Below are 19,303 nucleotides of genomic sequence, written 5' to 3'. Positions count from 1 at the left end.
GAGAGATATAGAGAGATTTACGTATTCTACAATTGTTATAATGAAATACTTGTCACATTCTTCTGGGAAGATTTGATCGTTATTATCGTTATTAAATATTACATTATTTGTAGTTTTATCGATATGAAGTGATTGAATCGGATCTTTATTTTGTCGCGCGATGCAATAATCGAAATTTTTCAACTGTTTCAAGTAAATATTGCAAAATGTGAGAGAATCATATTTCTGCGCGCATATTTCGTATTGAAATCTGCGAAAATAATTTACCGTCATCAAACAGAGAAATAGTTGATTTGATATGAACGGAATGATGGGACATTTTCTTTCCAAGTACCGAATCGTGTAACTCATTCATACTTATTGACGTCTGACAGTCTAGAAGCACATTTTGTTTCTGACGTTCCGTCTTTCGTTTCATCGAAGTCGCTCACTTTGATGCGATTTTTAACGAAAGTGTCGCCCAGTAAGAGAGAATCGACGTTGGAGATCTGATGAATTTCGCATCAAAGCACGTTTGAGGCTTTGCTATCGCGCTTTGCTAACGCCTTACATCGATTCTCGATCTAATTCTCATGGCATCAAGATTAAAAATGTTTATCCTCGTTACTTTTTTTCGACGACGTGCGCTTCCACCTGTATATAACCGTCCGCAATCTTATCACGTACTGTCGGAAAGAAACGTTCATGACACGACCACGTAGTAACGCGATGATGCATAGTTCAGGAGCTTATATATTCTTTATATCCGGCTTCTTCTTGTTCTCTTGCAGAGGGTCTCGTCTCGTATTCGATGCCCCAAGGAATCAAGAGGGGCACCGAGGTTGACCTCTCCGACAGGACATACGACGGCCGCGAGGAAGGAGGTTACCTCTCCGGGGGACTTGGTCAACTCGTCGACGGGCAAAAGGGTCCCGATAACTTCAGATTGGACGTCAGCGGCAACGGAAAGGGTAAGGCACCGGGTGCTTCGTGCTGGAATGAGATTAGCGCCGGCGCTAGATCGTGTCTAGATTAGCGTGATAGAGCCGTCTTCGCAAGCTGCCCGCCAACCGCGAGTGTAGTCTTCTTATTCCATCGGTATCTCACGCTATCTTACTCGTTAACTTCTTTCTTCGAACTAAATAGTGATCCGATGCCCTGCAACCCTTGTTACAATTTTGTCTAACGCGAGCTTCACTAACGCCCTTTCACGAACGATTACGCTCTTGTTTCAAGACGCTTTACACCCTTATCAATGTTGAGGAAGCAGCGTAATAAGCGCACGCGAAGTCTGTATGTATTTTGTATAACGTCGAAACGCTACATCAGCGTTTTGTATGTACGCCAGGTTATGTACGAAATGCATTCCCCTTCTTCATGGTGCACATATAATTTGAAATATGTGAACGCACGACGAGAATTCTGTTAAAATATCTCGGATAGCTTTCGCGTTAGAACGGACATATCCGCTTGATTATTTAATGAATTTTCAATCTACGTGTTTCATTCGCTTGATTTTACTCATCAAAAGCATATGTTTCTTTGTCGATACATTCTTTTTAACAAACGGTTTCCTTCCGAACTGTGTGTGTTTGCTCGATGCATTTAATCAATCTGGAAAGCTTTTCTATTTAATAAAACACAATGATTAATGCGTACGCCAGCAACCGGAAGTAAGGTATTGTTTGATGCCAATATCAACTGTTCTCGGTCACCAACGGATCTTATTCGACAAAGTCAAATGACCGTTGAAATTTAATTGAAAGGGACATGCTCATGTACGGAAATGGTTTTTCGATCGATTGATCAGGTAGTATATTCGCCGTTACCGACGCGAGATGCGTTCGTTTCCGAAGCATGTATGCCAGAATGAAAATGAAATTTTCCGTCGGTCGAGACTTCAAATGTATATGTGTGTAGATGAGAAAGTCAGAGAAGGGTCAGTAGAATCCAGAAAAGCCAGGGGGAGGACCAACGGAAGAGCCTGGGCTCCGGAAGCCAAACGTGTTCCACAGCGCCGCTCGAATCTGTTCCAATTTACATTTATATTGAACCGCGAGCTAGGCTGCAACCAGTCGCTGCTGTTTACTCGCTTTCTGGATACATTTGTGTCTTTCCATTTACGCCGTGGGACACCCTCGCGTACACTCGGCTACACCGAGTTGTTGGTTATATACTTCCACCTTCTTAAACTTTTAAACCCGGCAAAACTGCGTACAACCTCTCTCGACTCTCCTTAAACCGGAAAACACTATCGTTCGACATTCCTGCGATCGAAACACCGAACACTTTTTCGCTCGGTGCCGACATTTGCGTTGGTACTTTCGTTCGAGATACTTTTAACAATATTTTAAAAATGCTCCGCAGAAGAATCGTACAAGTAGTAAGGGAAAGAATGACAGATTTGTGATAATATTTATTTTCTTTCACCAATTCTTTCTCATCAAAGCAAAGAAAGCTTTTCAATGTTGCAAAAACTTTTATTTTATCTAATAATAACAACACAGCATAGCTTTCTTATAAGACTTCGTTTAATAAAATATCGATAAACGTTCATAACGGTTGACAGCTTGACATGGTCATCCTGATTCTGGGTTTACGAGCATTATACGCTTGAAACTATATAGCTCCAAAATGCTTTAAAGGGGAAAATCATCAACCAACCAAGATGTAGGTACGGGTACACCCCACCTGGGGTGGTTATCTTACGATCCTCGTGAAGGTTCAGAATTGATGGTAGATAGCGACCGAAGGCGGCGACGACAGGAAACTGGAAACTATTTACTCGGGGGACGATATTAAGGGAGGAAGGGGGTTATATGAAAGCGGATAGGTCAGGACGATATAACGCCATCGCGCGGACCTGGTATATTGTTGAAAACGGAAGGGACGATCCCCGCAATGGTAGTTGTCGCACAGGAAGTCGCGTGCAGGTACACAATACAAACTGCGTGATGGAAATTCTCGTAAGTTTTAATATACTCTGACAGTGAGATTCTTACGCCATTACAGATACACATCACATGACAAATCTGTGATTTTCTTCAGACGTTGAAATACTAGAGCGGCAACGATGTCAGACTTGAAATTACGATTTTCGTTTTTCTTCCCTTTTTATTTTAGTCTTACCTTACCCGTTTTTTTCTTTCAAGGATTTCGTCAAAAAGTAGAGAAAGTAAAAATATGAAGATTTTAATGCGTAAAAATGGATCTCTCTAAGGCACTGAACCGTAGGATCTGTATATTAATATTTCGCGATATGTAAAAAGATATCGAAGAAAAAGAGGAGTATAATATAAATGCGATGAAAAGATATGTAGCATTTGTATTTATAAGAATCCTCATATTTTTAACTTGTTTACAAAACATTGAAATTTGTTAAAGGCTAGATTCAGAGGGTTCTAGTATTATTCAAACTCGAGAATTATAATAAATATTTTAACATTTTTAGAAAGCCAAATATTACAAATATTCAAAGATTAAAAAATTCAATTATCGTATCATAGTACATTCTTTTCGCAATAACGTGAGCTATTTAAATACTTTATCTTTTTTTTTTTTTTTTTTCCATTCTTTTGTTGTTTATTAATTTTCCGGAAAGTATGGACGGTGTAATAAATGATGAACAATGGTAATCCGTGTTTGCGTGTAGATGTTGAAATGGGAAGGCACGGCAAGAACGGCGCAGTTAGAGATCCCGAAGCCAATGTTGAAAGTAACAGGAGCATTTCTGAGAAACGCATAACACGCCGCGCCGGCCAAGCTTTAAGGTTATTGCAGTCCATTTTCAATCCGCATATTCCCGCGGGACACGTGTGTTTCCACATGTACTCATATAGTGGGATCTAATGGTGAGACTCGCGCAATAAGCTGCCGCTATAGCTCGACTATCGCGTACCGTGCTTCTCATGCTTGCTATATACCAAGTGGAACATTTCCAGGAGAAATGAAGCGAGAGAGGAACAGAAAGCGCAGGAAAACAAACTCGAAACGTAATTAACGTTTCGAGGAAGTATACGAGTCCCATGCGAAAGCTCAAGTTGCGTGAATCTGAAACGGGTAATTTAAATTCTATTACGTGCGAACACTTTTGCGCCACTTCTGGTGCAGTTATGTAAGGGAAAATGTTTTTTAATTTTTATAAAGAAAAACAGCGATGGTCACGTGCTTTTGCGAATTATTTAAGAAGAGTTATCAAGTTACCCTTTTATTAAGTTATCTTTATTTTCTCAAAGACTTTAAGTTACGAAACTTCTTTTAATATTACTTCATTGAAAATCAGATCTTATTAGATTTTATTGGAAAAATAAGATCTTTTCCTTCCGCTTTTTATAATCTATTTATTTTCAATTGAAATTTAATTACATTATGAGGTCATAGTTACTAAAAATTCTTACATTCTCCGCTCTATTACATCTTTTATACAGAATCAAACATTTACACGCGCATTTACAGAATGTTATTTCACCTGTGCATTCGTTTTTCGTTTACGCTATATTCAGATAAATTCTATGTCACGCACGGAATGCTTACATTTTATCCGTTACAGATTTTATTGTTTTGTTTATAAGAATGCGTGTGCACATTACGCATTCATAAATGATCTATCACATCGTACAATCGACAGTGTAAACCCTCTTTTTGATTCAAACGCGCGGAATCTTTTTATACGATATACTAGGTCACAATTTTTATATAGAATATGTTTTTTACGTCCGTAAGAGATGAAATTGCAATGACACATTTAAATCTTCAACTGTAAAAAATAACGAAAATCTGACGTGCAGAAGTAGCTTACATCTAAGCTATAATGGTTGGCGGTTGAATTTCTAAGCGTCCCTTGCTAATTCTATTAATTTGGAGTTAATTTTTCATTTTTAAATTGCAAAATGCTCTCGATAAACTTTTTGCTAAACAAAGAGCGATTTCAAATTTGTCAAGGACATTGCCCGCTCGGAACTTTTTACTATTAATTCAGGAATATCCGAAAATTAGGAAATTTTATGTCAAGTGCAATGGCGAATGCATTTCGTACCGTTCTAGCCGGCAGCGGCACCCTATATCATCTCAGCAAAATTCTTTAAAACTGAACGACATTATAACGGATAATCCGTTTGTTCAAGGATACGAATGGGTCGGCTGGCGAAACGACACGCCCAATATGCTTGGACGTCCGGTGGAAATAACTTTCGAGTTCGACTACTCGAGGAACTTCACTGCCATACACCTACACATGAACAATTACTTCACCAAGGACGTGCAGGTATCGCCATTCGCGCCGTTACCGGTATTATTTCGAAAGTTACGAGCTCCAGGAACTACCGTAAATTTCACGATCACACATTTGGCGACGCCTCCGCGCTTTTAAGCGGTTTTAAAAACATTTCCCCGCGATTTACAGCACGGTGATTCTTGCAGCCCCGCCGCTTGCTCTCGGGCTTAGTACTTTCAGTACGGTAGAAGTTTCGACGCCGAAGCTTCCGCCGAATTATTTCCATCCGTGCGGTTTATCTCTTTAAAACGTAGCGCTCGAACACATTACGTGTGTTCCCGCTGCATATATAACAGTAATTCACATATCTAACTCTCTTTCTAATTCAGTATGAACGTTTGTCTCGCGATATCCTGAAAAGAAAAAACGACTGATCACGCGCGACTGTTTCCATCTCGTTCAAATGTCATCCAAATCGTTTCGTTACGTAAGATGCTCACACATGGTGCACGATCTTTTTTTTGCTGTTTCCATAGGTTTTCTCGTACGCGAAGGTTTACCTCGGCACAGGTGGTAACCAATTTACCGGCGAACCGGTCCATTTTTCTTACATACCCGATCAGGTGCTCGAGCAAGCGCGCGAAGTCACCATAAAGCTGCACTCGCGCGCCGGCCGCTTCGTAAAGCTGCAGCTCTACTTTGCGGCTCGGTGGATCATGCTCAGCGAAGTAATCTTCGAATCAGGTAAGAGAAAGATTGATCTACGCCGTTTCTATGCACTATTTTCCCCATACGAATTGAAATTTATCTCCCGATATTGCTTGCTCTCGGTAACACTCGGGCGCGAATTACTCGCTTCGAAATGTTTGAGAGTAATGGCGTAGTTAAAGTTTTGCCTGAGATTTGCTTTTCCCTTTATCGGCGGTCTTGCATTTGTAAACGTGCTTTTAGTTAGATGGAAAATCAAAGTAGGAGAACTCTCAAAAATTGAAATCTAGAAATAGAACAGTTTTTCGAAGTATATCTTTTATCTCGGGTCTGCGCAATTCGGTATCTCGATTTCCAATTTTAAGCGACATATTTTCAACGAAGCACAGTGGTACTATAAAATCGTGAAACCTGTTCCGAAAAGCTCGCAGAGAAAACTTATTTCAACGAAAATATAATTTGAAGAAACGCGGATATACGTATATAAGGATATAACGTATAGGGATAAAATTATTTTATAAAAACATATATATATATATATATATTTATCGAATTTTTCTCAGAATATGAAAAGTATGATAAAAAATATTTTTATATTTAATATTAAAAATTTAAATCGTTTAAATAACAAATCTGAAATATCATTAAATTGTATAAAATATAATTAAATCAATACATATTTTATGGATATATTGTTATATATTTTTGTTGCTTAAAATTGGAGAACAACAATTTTATTCTCTATCACTTTATAGTTTCTAATGACATAACGAACATTTATATGAATAAAATATCTACATGTACAATCTATTATCGGAATTGATCAGACAATATAACGTCGTATCTGCTCTTTAAAAAGACGTAAAAAAGTTAATTATTTAAAAAATATCAAAGTTTATTGATGCTTTTTTCCCATATTATCGATTGGATCTCGATATGCGCTGTGTATTATTTCGCATTGATGAAAATTTATCGTAAAATAAATATTATATTACCACGGCTAGATTCATCTTTCACTGAAAAAATTATATTTCCATCAAGAATATTTCACTTACTTTACGATATCTTTCTCTAAAATAAGCACTAGAAGGATCCTCTTAGTTTAAGAGAAAAATCCTCTAAAGAGTAGAATAGTTTCAAATATTCTTAACATATAAGAATATATACTAAATAGGATATTTTTTATCGTTATATTATTTAATACTTGAGATTATTAACCAATGATAAACGATTTTACAAATGAACAATTTTATTTCTAATGTTTTATTTCTAGATTTGCTATTTATTGAAACTTTGACAAATTAAATATAGTTTAACTTAATTAGAAATAAGATATTAAAAGAAATATCATGTATAAAAAAGAAAGTATCTTTATTTATTAAGAATATCTGTTAAGAGAACTTATAAATTATACGTTTCGAGAATACAATTTTTCTGTTCTTTTATAAAAAAAATTTTGTAATGTGAATTGAAAAAGCGCGTTTTTTTACTTTTTTACTGCAATGTACGATAACTTAGCAATTGTATTTTGTAACAATATAAGATCGATAGTAATCTCTCAAATTTGATCAAGACAGTTGAATCTGTGCGGTTCCACAATGGCAACAGTAAAACGTAACTGTTACGGCAACTTACCCAATGACTAGTTTATCCAACATCAATGTAACCGCATATCGATCACCGATATTTCTTTTAATCCGTCTCAAACGATCCGAGACGGAACTCGGCTGCCTGGGTAATGCAAGCTTTCGAAAGTTCCCTGTCGCTTCGTTGCACCAGTCCAGCCGCAGGAGTGGGTACGTCGTTAATCATTCGACGTACACTTTGTGCGTTCCCCATCCTCGACTGCGAACGATAAGTTCGCTCGACCAGAGGCAACCAATGTTCCCCGTCACTTGTATACTATATAACTTGTATTCACGTCGTACAAACGGTTCGTTGAGCCACACGTCATCCATAGGAAAAAATATTCCTCTTCCCCTCATTCTCCTCCTTCCCCCTTTCTCTTTCCAGTAATGACGAGTTTTCCACCCAACGAACCGGTCCGCACGCGACGTTTTTCGACAAAAGCTTCGAGAGAGAAAGGCATTTTTGCCCTCTCATCTCGTTTAATTTTTCTTTTTATGAATTGCGCGTACAAAACCCGTGTCTAACTGCTCGCAAATTGAAATATTTCCTGGTGTTCATTAGTCGATAAACTGCCGTGGCACTAATTTTCAGGTCGCCTAACGGGAAATTCCGGCTGCGTGTGACACGAATTTAATTCTGTTGGTGATATTTGTTCGTTTTCGAACGATCAATATAACAGAATAGAAAACTATCCACGAATACAAATGGAATTCTCGATGTCCACGTCGTGTGGCCACAAAGGCCACATTTGTACAATCGGATGAAGTCGTCAAAGGACACGATATCGGCACAAAATTTAACTTGCTTTCGAGTGTTGCGCGTTTCATCTGATTTCCGTGACCTCACGATAACAAATTCACTTTCACAAACTATCAACGATTGGCTTTATAACGTATACAATTTACAATCGAGTTACTAATCAGCTTGATAATTCCAACCGTAATATGTAGTTTCCTACTATAATACATGTACTTATATATGTATAGAGTTTTTTTTTTTTTTTTGTCTCAAGTATTTTAATACGCTTGACAAGCGTGGATTTCATTAGCTGTAATCCTGAATGCACAGTTATCTCCGAATGGAACAATACCGAAGATGAGGAGGTGAAGAATAAGAGTGCCATTGTACTGGCAACCGGCAGCCCCTATCAGAATAACGAGGGTCCACTACAGAGGGACGAAGTGAAGGCTACTTTTAATAAGGAGGAGAGTAAAGATAACACCTGTAAGTCTACTGTTCGATCTTTCCATTGTTATTCAGCTAAGCTACGTTCATAATTTTCCGCGTAATTGACGTGCTTTTCTCCGAGCTTTTTCTCTTGTCATTTTTCGTAACACAATGAGCTCGATATATCATAAAAGAGAATTGTGTGTCAGCAAGAAATAACTATTATATGCGATGACCACTGTTGACACAAAAAGATATTAATTTAATTTAATATCTTTTTATATAGTGTCTGGTTGTTTTTTGTGTATGTAAAATGGTAAAATATGCTTACAGAAATAATTCAAACAAATTAATTAAATAGAATATTAATTGAATTGAGAAGCTCGAGATTAAAGTGATAGAGATTTATGCGATAATAATAAAAAATGTGCAAATTATATATTTTAAAATCTTTTATTTTTAATTTCAAAGCCGTATTTTAATCAAACATTTCTAATCGATATGTTAAATAATCTCGAATGCATTACACGCGACAGACAATTTGCATTTTCTCTTAGATTCGTGTCGAGGCATCAAAATTACGCGAAGTCAAAGAGGCAATAGTTTGCATCTCTAGAGAAATCTTCTTTCTGATACGCAATGTCGTTACATTGGAATTAATGGAAAAATGGCGACGGTGAGACTAGAAAGCTCCGTGAAATCGAAAGAACTGTGCGAAAAAGTACATCGAGTAGTCTCATGGACGTTCTCGATTACCTGAAAAAGAAGCATGGAAGAAAAAGAGCGATCGCTCTTGTCCCTTGGCCTCGTCGAGTTTGTTAACCAATAGAATGATACTTTTTTATCCTCACAACGGCAAACAAAAGCCGCGCAATTAACCTGATTAATTCTTTAACTCTCTTCTTATTTGATTGAAACGTTGAGACATAGTATTGAGATTTCGTTAAAAGCAGTAGGATCCATTCACGAAACTTTTTAATGCTAATTGATTACACTCAATATTCTCTGAGACAGGATCGATGGTAAACTAATTTGCATTTCTTTCTGCTAACTGCTAACATTTCGCGAATTGCGCTGCGAAATTTTTTAATTACACAGTGACGATGTCGAAATTGTTGAAATTTCTTCATAACTGTTACCAGTTTAAAGCTCACATGTCTGTCTAATGTATGTCTGCGTTCTTATATGTATAACTACTTGTTCGCATGTTCGCCAAAGGAAAAGCGCAAGAAAGTCGGGCGAGGCATTTATGTTTTCTCGCTTGAAAAGCACAACGCTTTCGTTACATATTATACTGTACAGAAAAGTACGAATGTACGCCAACGCGAGCAATAATCTGGGAGTTGGTAAAGCAAGCGTTGAACCCGGAAAATTAGAAAAAATAACTTTACGCTTTTTTCCTCGTCAACCGGTCTTCTACAATATTATGCTAAAACCAGCTTGCGAAAGAAACAGAACTGAGACGTTAAAAATCCGGAAAACACGAAACGAGATGAAATTTTTTTTATCATAAATATATTCTTAAGTGAAAACCTAACTGATATTTTTATTTAAAAAGATGAAAGACATTTTGAAATGCTATTAATTTAAGAAAATTCATCTCTCTTTGATTTTAATTTCTGCGCATAAATTGTTTTATTTTATAAAGAAATAAGAGATAAATATCTTTTTTTGTATTATTAATAATTATTTTATTATTGTCTCGATCGATAATTTTAATATAATTTGTTACAAGAAATGAAACGATTTGACAGTATTAAAAAAACGATCATAAATTAATTTGTTTTCAAAATATAAAACTAAAGAATTATATTATATAAAATTATCATTACGAAAAATCTTAATAATTTATTAGATTGCTTGTCTCTTTATTGCTTTATAAAATACTCAAACGATGATCAGGTTGCTGCGGTAGACTATGAGAGCCATCAGCGCATATTGTTTTTGTTCAGCCGGACAACTGATCAAACGTGATCTAGTTACGAGCTTCGTGATGAACGCAATCATCATTATCGTTCCATCGTGCATTATGCAAGGTTACCTCGGCGGTATTATCCACGGTGATAGGTCATGTTGCTTGATGCATCAAGCATCACGGGCGAGTGAATCCGTTATCGCGTAAACGCGCGAATCAGCTGTCCGTCGTGACATCGAAATATTATTAATGGAAAATTCTTTTGTTCTCAATACTTTTTTTCTCTCTTTTTCTGTCTCTTTTCTTTATTTCTGTCTTGTTGTAGTCGCAATTACTTTCAAATTTATCAATTGTAATAAAAGAGCGAAGCTAATTATTTTCAATTAATGAAGAATTTTGATCACATGTAACTACATGCTTGATCAATTAATAGAAAATTCATTGTTTAAATTAATATTATGAAATTAATTTTTATAAAAAAATAGAATGTATGTAAAATTGGCAATATCATTTCATAAAAATAAAATTGTGTTTTACACACACAGAGATAGAAGGGGAAAAATTTAAATAAGAGGAAATATTTTTTAGGAATGAAAAGAAGATGCTAACATAATCAGTAAATTACAAATAAGCTAGTTATTTTAGTTCTTTAATTCAGTTTCATAGAAAATTATTTTTTTTTATGAAACTGACGTACTATCATCCGCGTTCGGTTCTTAGTATAGTTTGCGAAACTTTGAATTTGAATAATAAATAATCGTTTAAGGAAAAACGGGAAGAAATCTTGTTAAATAATTACTATCAATCTTGTTAAAAATTTACTTTAAATTCTTAGCAGTAATCAGCCAAGAAATGTCACGATTAATTAATGTTATCCCTGGAGTTTGCTCCAGTATAAGCTAGTAAACAATGTAGAAGATTATGAGCTTACTGATATAACTGTTAATCATTAAGCTAATCGATTTCCTTCGTATCCCTGAACATGACATCTGTTTATTGTTATATATGTATACCTGCCCAGTATATGTATACTATGTGGATACTATGCGCATATACTCTGCGTATACATATATCTATTTCTCAGTTTCAGATAAGAGCAAGAAACCGGAATCGAGGCAGTTCGTCGGATTGGTGATCGGTATCCTGACGACTGTAATCGTGATGCTGCTCGCAGCTATCATGTTCATCTTTTATCGGAACCGTAGGCTTAAGGCTGCCCTCGCACCATCAACTTTTTACGATCAGCAGGGTGATCTCAAGGTAATTATAAAGTTAGAACTACTATATAATCTGACATTGCTGTATATAACTTAATTTATTATGAAACCACGTTAAATTATTTATGTATATCATGAAAAAGCTCCAGATTTATAAGAAAATTATTTTTTATATTATCATATATAAAAATACATTATTAGAGAATATAAAAACTCTTAAACATCTGGCATTATTTTGCAGCAAGAGAAGTGACTTTATGACATCATATTTTTCCTTTTAATTACTTAACACTTTAAACAAAATTTTATCAATCTATTTGTCAATTTATTTTCTAATAGATAAGTGTATAATATATAATCAAAAAAATATTTTTTAATTGTGTTACGAAGTTGTTTCTATTGTTACTTAAAAGTAAGTTTGAAATGCAGAATATATATATATATATATAAAGTATCGTATAATATTATTCCATATATAATACACAAAAATCTTGTTTTTTAAATCATCAAGCGTCATTAAGTGGGAAAATAAAAATTGAAAGTAGTCAGAAAATTAAACACTGAATGACACGTCGTGCATTATCTCAATGTTTTCAATTTGGTAAATGACAACCAATTCTATTCTTCAGTTGTGATTTTTCTTTATGCGATTCCCGACCTGGTTTAACGTCGGAAATTCTCGCCTCTGGCTCTAATAAACCGAGCAGGTACATCTATTTACTTTACGCTTCCAGGTTATTTTACGACGCTTTTGAGCAATCGTGCAAAACAGCTTATATCTATCTACCTATTACGTACATCGGTTTAGATACAAGCGCGCGTAACTAAAGGAGAAAATGCGACGATCAAATATTTTCTTTAAGGCGGAGGCGCAAACGAGATCGTGCTAGGACGATTAAAGAGATGCTCCGAGATTGTTTGTTTCACGCTCTTATCCGTGATTTTTTTTTTTTTTTTGTGTTTGTTGGGCGTGCTTAACAACCGTTGAATTTACATACTGGATTATACTAGAATTAATTATTTCGTATGATAATAATGATAATTACGTTCTCACAAAAACCTAATACGGCGATAAACAATAAAGCGACTTGATTATAACAATAACTAAGTAGTATACATGATAGTCATTAATTCTTTTCCACTGCAATTTTATGCATGGAATGAATAAAAATAAGGAATATATCTTGCGACACACAGACGATATTTTTCTCTGACGTCGCATTCCGCCGTAATGTTCTTCCGCTGAAAACGGTTTTCCGGCGAAAGAGACGTTTCAGTCTCGCACCTCGTTCTAACACGGAATGTCTAACTTTGTCGTAAATTCCACTCTGACTCGTGTCCTACAGAACAACAAGAATTATTAACGTCGCGTTTACCGCCCTCGTTGGTGGACAGTTTGTACGACTTTCACGATGTACGGTCTATAATATTGAAATTCATCTCTTTATCTATGTACACGATAATAATTCATTCCCGAAAATATATTTATATTGTGTTAAGAAAAAATTAATTAATTAATTAATTAATACTTTTCTTACGCTCAAGGTAATATTGTTTGCAAAAAAAGAAATGTTAGAGGAAGAAAAAAAAAATGATGAACGAAGCGTACACGCGTACCTTTCATTACTTGATTAGCCCCTTGTTATCTAAGTACGAAATCAGACCAACGATTTGTGATGGTCGGTGCAAGATAACAGAGTAAAAAGCGAAGACTTCTACACGAAGTAATGTCTATAGATAAAAGTGCCGTCCGCGGAAGAGGCGAGAAAGGATGAGGAATAAAACGTTAGGAGAGAATTGAGCGTGTTACGCAAAAAGTTAATACTTGGGCCAAGTCGAGCGAGGAAAGTGAGGCAGACGGAGAAAAGAAAGAGAGTCCTGAGAACTTCGCGTATGTTTACCAAGCCACTGTTGTTCTAACCGGATTAATAGCAAAGTGAAGTTTGTTCGTAGAAATGGACAGCTTTCTCATCCTTTTTCGCGGGATATAGCGCAAGACAGTAATTAACGACTTGCTGAACGATGAGAAATAATGAGTGCCAGACAGTTGAGCTTGCAAACCCTCGAAGCTTTCCTAACTTAACTGTTTGCACTGGGCGAAGACGACTGGGAGAAACGTACGGAACGACAGTCGACGATTAATAACGACGCTAACAATCTATCGAAATAAATTGAAGACCCTCGCAGTGGCGACATTAGCTATCATGGACTAATTAGCTATCATGGACTAATTATTCATATTCGGTCACATTTCATTCTATTAATTATCGATAATGATAAATAAAGTGAAGGAAAATTTTAAGAATCAAGAAAGTGTCGAACAAATTGTCTTTCATTACTACTAGAGTTTGCATACAAAATAATAATTTATACAATAATATTCGCGTACGTTCAGCAAATGATTTATGTGAACCGTAGAATTAACTAAACCCGTGCAACAATCTCTGGCCGCCAATAAATATGGAGGAGCAAAGAGCTGAGCACGCTTATAATATTTTTCATCCGCCTGGCTTGAACAAGACGCGCACGAAATCTCCTTCCCGCCTTACCATACATCACGCCAAGGTATTCTTCGACAACCCAATATCGTCCACGGCTAAGTTTTTACCAACCACCAAGAAAGTGCAGGGATAGTCGAGCTGACTCCACTTAATTAAAAGAGCTGCCGAGATGACCGTATTGCGACGTCGTCGTTGAGAAGAAGACGTGCGTTATCTTCGTCGTTCACCCACCGCTAAGCGTCATACACTCCAAATGCCTTCTTCTTCTTCTTCTTCTCGCATATCCTCATCTCGGCTCTCTCTTCTTCTCCCTGCCTTCACGTTCCCAGCATTAGCCACCTGCTACTTGTCCCGTCTTGAAGCTCTCTACGGGAGGTATCTTTTTTCCCCTCTTCGATGAAATGACCCTATTGCCCCTCTTGTGTAACCTGCGATTCACGTTGACTCTCCAGAATGGCAGAGTATGTCTGCCAAATAGAAACCGCTGTCAATTTATCGAGCAACGCGAGTCACAAAAAGAACAACATTTTCGCTTATCCTCACTTTCCTCGCGTACACCTGACTCAGTTCGACAAAATGACTAAATATCCACGGTTGCTTAACCACATTGGAAACGTCAACAATTTTTTTCCGAGAATCGCTTGCTAATGGCCTTTCTGTAACTGCCATTAATTAAATAGTCGGCAATTTATTATAGCACCTCATTAATTAAATATTGTATTATCGTTTGTATCAGCATTTAATTAATTAATCTTTTCATAACTGCAGAATATAACTTATTAATCATTGTAACGCTATCGTTGTTATTGATCGCGAATAATTTTGTGTGCTCGAAAATGCTATTCTTCACGCATATATATCTTTATTTCTCGATTCATCAAGCTTTCGTATATTCGAATATGTCCATTCCGCTGCCAAAGCTGATTTTATCTCTCTCTTTTTTTCTTTATCCGAGACCGAATCCTCATAACTGGGGAAATGGACGCAAGACGCTAACGATTTATCGAGCATCATGGTCCGTGAAAACTAAACTTTGTTTCGCGGATGACATTATATCGATCCGTTTGATCCCATTTAGAACGGGTATGATGGAAGAACCTCTCTTTTTTGACTCGGCAGCTCCATCGGTCTGCTTTAAAACATTGAAGGGAAACTCCGTGGCATAGTATATCGCTTAAAGCTACGCGAAGTGTTGTGCTTTTTTTTTCCCTCTTATCCGAGGATTTACGATGCAGCAAATTCTTGTTCCAGATTTCATTGCGTGAGATTATTCAATTTACGTAAGCGTCCATCCGCGTGTTATAAGTCAAGCTATTCTTTAACGATTAACGAATTAAATACAAATTATATGATGAATAAAAATATGATAATATACATATTACGTTATGTAATTTTCTTGTAATCATATTTTGTTGTGTATATTATCATCTCTTTCTCTCTCTCTCTCTCTCTTTCTTTATCTCTCGTGGGAAAAAATAAATATCTTTATTAAATGTTTATTGAAAATAAAATAATAAATTTCATGGATTTAATATTAATTTCTACAAATTCGTGAAAATAATATAAGAATAAAATGTCAAATTATCTATGTATCGTTGCGTTGTGTGTGATAAATAATCCCGTTGTCGCGACATTGCCTTAAGAGCATTTATATGAATCATATGCATCGCGACAATTGTACCGGATAAACAGGTACACGCGTAATTTTATGTGATAATTTATTATTATCGAATATACGATGCATCCTGATGTGATGCAGTTCTGTTAACGTGCATTCATGCGTAATTATATTCGCGTGGAAAGAGCATGACGGAGGGGGTTGGAGGAGAGAATCCCGTGCAAAAGTGAGTGATAATGCGATTATATCGGCTTTAGCTCGGGTGAGAGGTCGAGTAACGATACCAAAGACAGTCGAGCGAAAACAGATTATTTTAATTTAAAGCAACAAATTCTCTGATTTTCGTGTCCTATATAATCCTAACTACAAGTTCGATGTACGGATACGTATGTATTCAAAATATTCGATAGTACGAGAATTATCTGAGAAATAGGACGACATTTTTTGAAATGACCAAGAAAAACGGAGTTTTTGCGTAAAATTTTGCAGAATCGCTATATGTTTATCTTAAATGTTAAAAGCATCGCTACGAATTAAAATACTGAAAAACTCTGAATATATTAATTATATAAGATCTCTCTCCGAAGGGTACAACGTTTTGCAATAATGGAATATGCCAAAACTAGAAAGAAGACGGGATTGCATTAATTAAAAGCAGGTCAGTGCCGTGAAAAATTAATAAAAAAAATATGAAACAAGTGAAACGCGTAAGAGACACTTTGGGACAGAGTTGGGAAACGTGCGAACAGCTGGACGGGTCGCGCAACCTTTCCGGAAAAGAAACAAAGATGTACTCATGGTAATGAAAATGGCAAAAAGCACTCCAGTGCTAATTAATGGAGGATCGTTTTGTGCTCGGAATCTTCTCGCTAGCACTTTAGGGATTTCGTCGAGTAACCTGTTTCACGATTTCGATTTTCGTTTCCGTTTCCGTTTCCGTTTCGTATCACTGTTTATATTTCCGGCAGCTGCATTAACGAGTTTAACATTTTTCTCGAATTAGTACAGCATACAAATATATATATAAAAAAATTAATACAAACAGCGAGTACAACACTCTCGTTGCGCGCGTGTTACATGTAAATATAAATATTACACATAAAATGTATCGCGCATCGCAAAATTTCAACATTCTTGTTTTTTTACGCACGTTTCTCTTTTTCTGCGTAATAAAATTGCGCGCTCTTTTAATCGAGTATATATCGCACAAATCATACGTGTACGATGGCAAAGAGAGCAAGATACTTCGCTTGTCGAAATCAGATTTTACATCCTATGTATCCCGTAAATTGACGGAAATCGGTATGCGTAAATTATCAATAATCCACTCAATTTATAAACGCACCTTTAATTCAGCCGCATCGTTAAAAGATTACTCGGCGTTATCGTTTGCCGATCTCGTAATCGCGGTTGAATTCGATATGCGATTAGTATGCCGGCAAACACGCAATATCTCTGAACAAATACGCCGCTTCGATAAATCTCGCGGAACGTGTGCGCGTTAGCTCTATATCTCTCCCTCTTTCTCTCTCTCTCTCTCTCTCTCTCTCTCTCTCTCTCTCTATCTATCTATCTATAGCATCTATCTATAGCAGTAATTTATTTCGCCAGGCGATATTCGGTTCAGAATACCAAACTTAAGAAAAAAGATATCAAAGCGATCTCTCTTTTGGTGTCAGACAATACCAAACGACTGATAAAAGCATTCTACGGCCGATCGAACGTGTCCGGATTTGCCAAGAGGGTCACAGATACATGGATTTGAGCGTGGGGTGCTTTTATACGACCGATTGATATACCACACGAAAAGAAAAAATGCTTGAATTATTTCGTGAGAATCTAACAATTCTACGCCGACATGAAGACATATTCGTTCTGTGAAATTATTAATGTCGGTAAAAATCTTTCTCTCCAAGCTTTTAATCGTCTTATAATTAGTTGTCTTAACTGTCAGGTAAGTGATGATCTTATTAATGCATTATTAAACCAAAGAAAATTTTCACTAAACGCGTGCGCGCGTTAAATATGCAGCTTATACTTGTAAAAATATTACAACCATGAACTGTGTAAAACTTATTATCTTAAGGTTGTTTAAAGTTTAAACTAGATATTATAAAAAGGCAGTGAATAAGTCCGATAAGCGAGGTATTTATTTTTAAAACTTTATTTTCTATCGTTAAAAATATAATCGAGTTATTTCAGGTTGTTCCATATATCGTAAACTTGTTAATGCTTCCACAACTTCATATATTAATAAATTCTTAATAATTATCCATCTGTCACACATCTCTTCTCCTCTGCCCCGAGTATGTATGACGTACGTTCTCACAGTCAAGATTTTACGCTAGACCGACGGTATGAAAATAAACTTTTAATTATCTCAATAAATGTCAAAAGTCGTGTAACATCTCTCAATCGTGCAATCAGCGCGTTAATTTCTGAATCAATCAAGTATCGATCGAATGGAAACTTGTTTTATTGCATCATGAATCGCATCGTTACATCGTGAACTGTTTGCACCACGATAAGCAAAATCATTCTACACAAATTGGACATCTCTCGGGTGACAATAATACTTTCACAAATCGCCATCGCGCGCAACCAAGATCGTTTTGGCATCCGATCAACGAGAACGAGATGTCGACATCGCTGTAAATGCCCGAGCATAAGGACGTAGGAAATCGCGACAAAACTTTAGATAGCCCTAATGGAGAAAGAAATGTTAGATGGGTAAGGCCAATGGGGCGAGAAGCGGACTCTCGTACTAGAAACGCGAGCGATCGGGAAAGATAGAGGCGGGGATGACGCAAGGCAAGTGTGTGCGTGTACATGTGTATGTATGTAATATACGTCGGCGAGACAGTGCAAAAGAGGGCGGGAGAGTGGTGAGATTCGCGTAGAATCCCGATGGCTAAGTGGTTATCTTATCTTAACGGCCGCGCCGCGCAGCATCTCGCCAGTCTGGCACCCTCTAACGTTCCCTAAACGGAAATTAACACCCAACCCTACGCGAGTCAGCCCCGACACCCACGCCGGCGGCATCGCAAAAATCAATGGATATTATATCGCCACTCGCGCACACAACATATACGTGATTCTCATCGCGTTCTCTCGCGAGCCTCTTATCGACTGTGCAAAAGAGAGCAACAAAAGAAGCCGAACGTTCCTCCCCCTTGATGTCTGAGACACTCTGGATTGTTTGTTATAATAAAACCTCCTAATTTCCTGAGGTGACATGTCGGACTCGATCCGGTCCGGTAGTCCAGAGACCCTTGTACGGTTCGCGAACCGCGATAAAGGCGTCGAGAGGTGACGCGAGATAAGAGCTTTATACGGGTGAACACCGACACGATTTTA

General features: G+C 36.8%; 1 protein-coding gene across 3 annotated transcripts in view; it reads left to right on the top strand.

Moving 5' to 3' along the window:
- Window positions 1–19,303, top strand: part of Ddr (discoidin domain-containing receptor 2) — a 179,264-nt gene that overhangs the window by 136,689 nt on the left and 23,272 nt on the right. For all 3 annotated transcript variants that reach the window (XM_072909085.1, XM_072909076.1, XM_072909096.1), the window contains 5 exons: window positions 771–950; window positions 5,103–5,242; window positions 5,728–5,935; window positions 8,597–8,752; window positions 11,695–11,870. In XM_072909085.1, the coding sequence (XP_072765186.1) occupies window positions 771–950; window positions 5,103–5,242; window positions 5,728–5,935; window positions 8,597–8,752; window positions 11,695–11,870 (860 nt within the window). The remainder of the gene's footprint in view (window positions 1–770; window positions 951–5,102; window positions 5,243–5,727; window positions 5,936–8,596; window positions 8,753–11,694; window positions 11,871–19,303) is intronic.

The sequence above is a fragment of the Anoplolepis gracilipes genome, chromosome 2, assembly GCF_047496725.1.
Source record: "Anoplolepis gracilipes chromosome 2, ASM4749672v1, whole genome shotgun sequence".
In the NCBI taxonomy this organism is placed as follows: Eukaryota; Metazoa; Arthropoda; class Insecta; order Hymenoptera; family Formicidae; genus Anoplolepis; species Anoplolepis gracilipes.
This window is presented reverse-complemented; position numbering and strand designations above follow the sequence as displayed.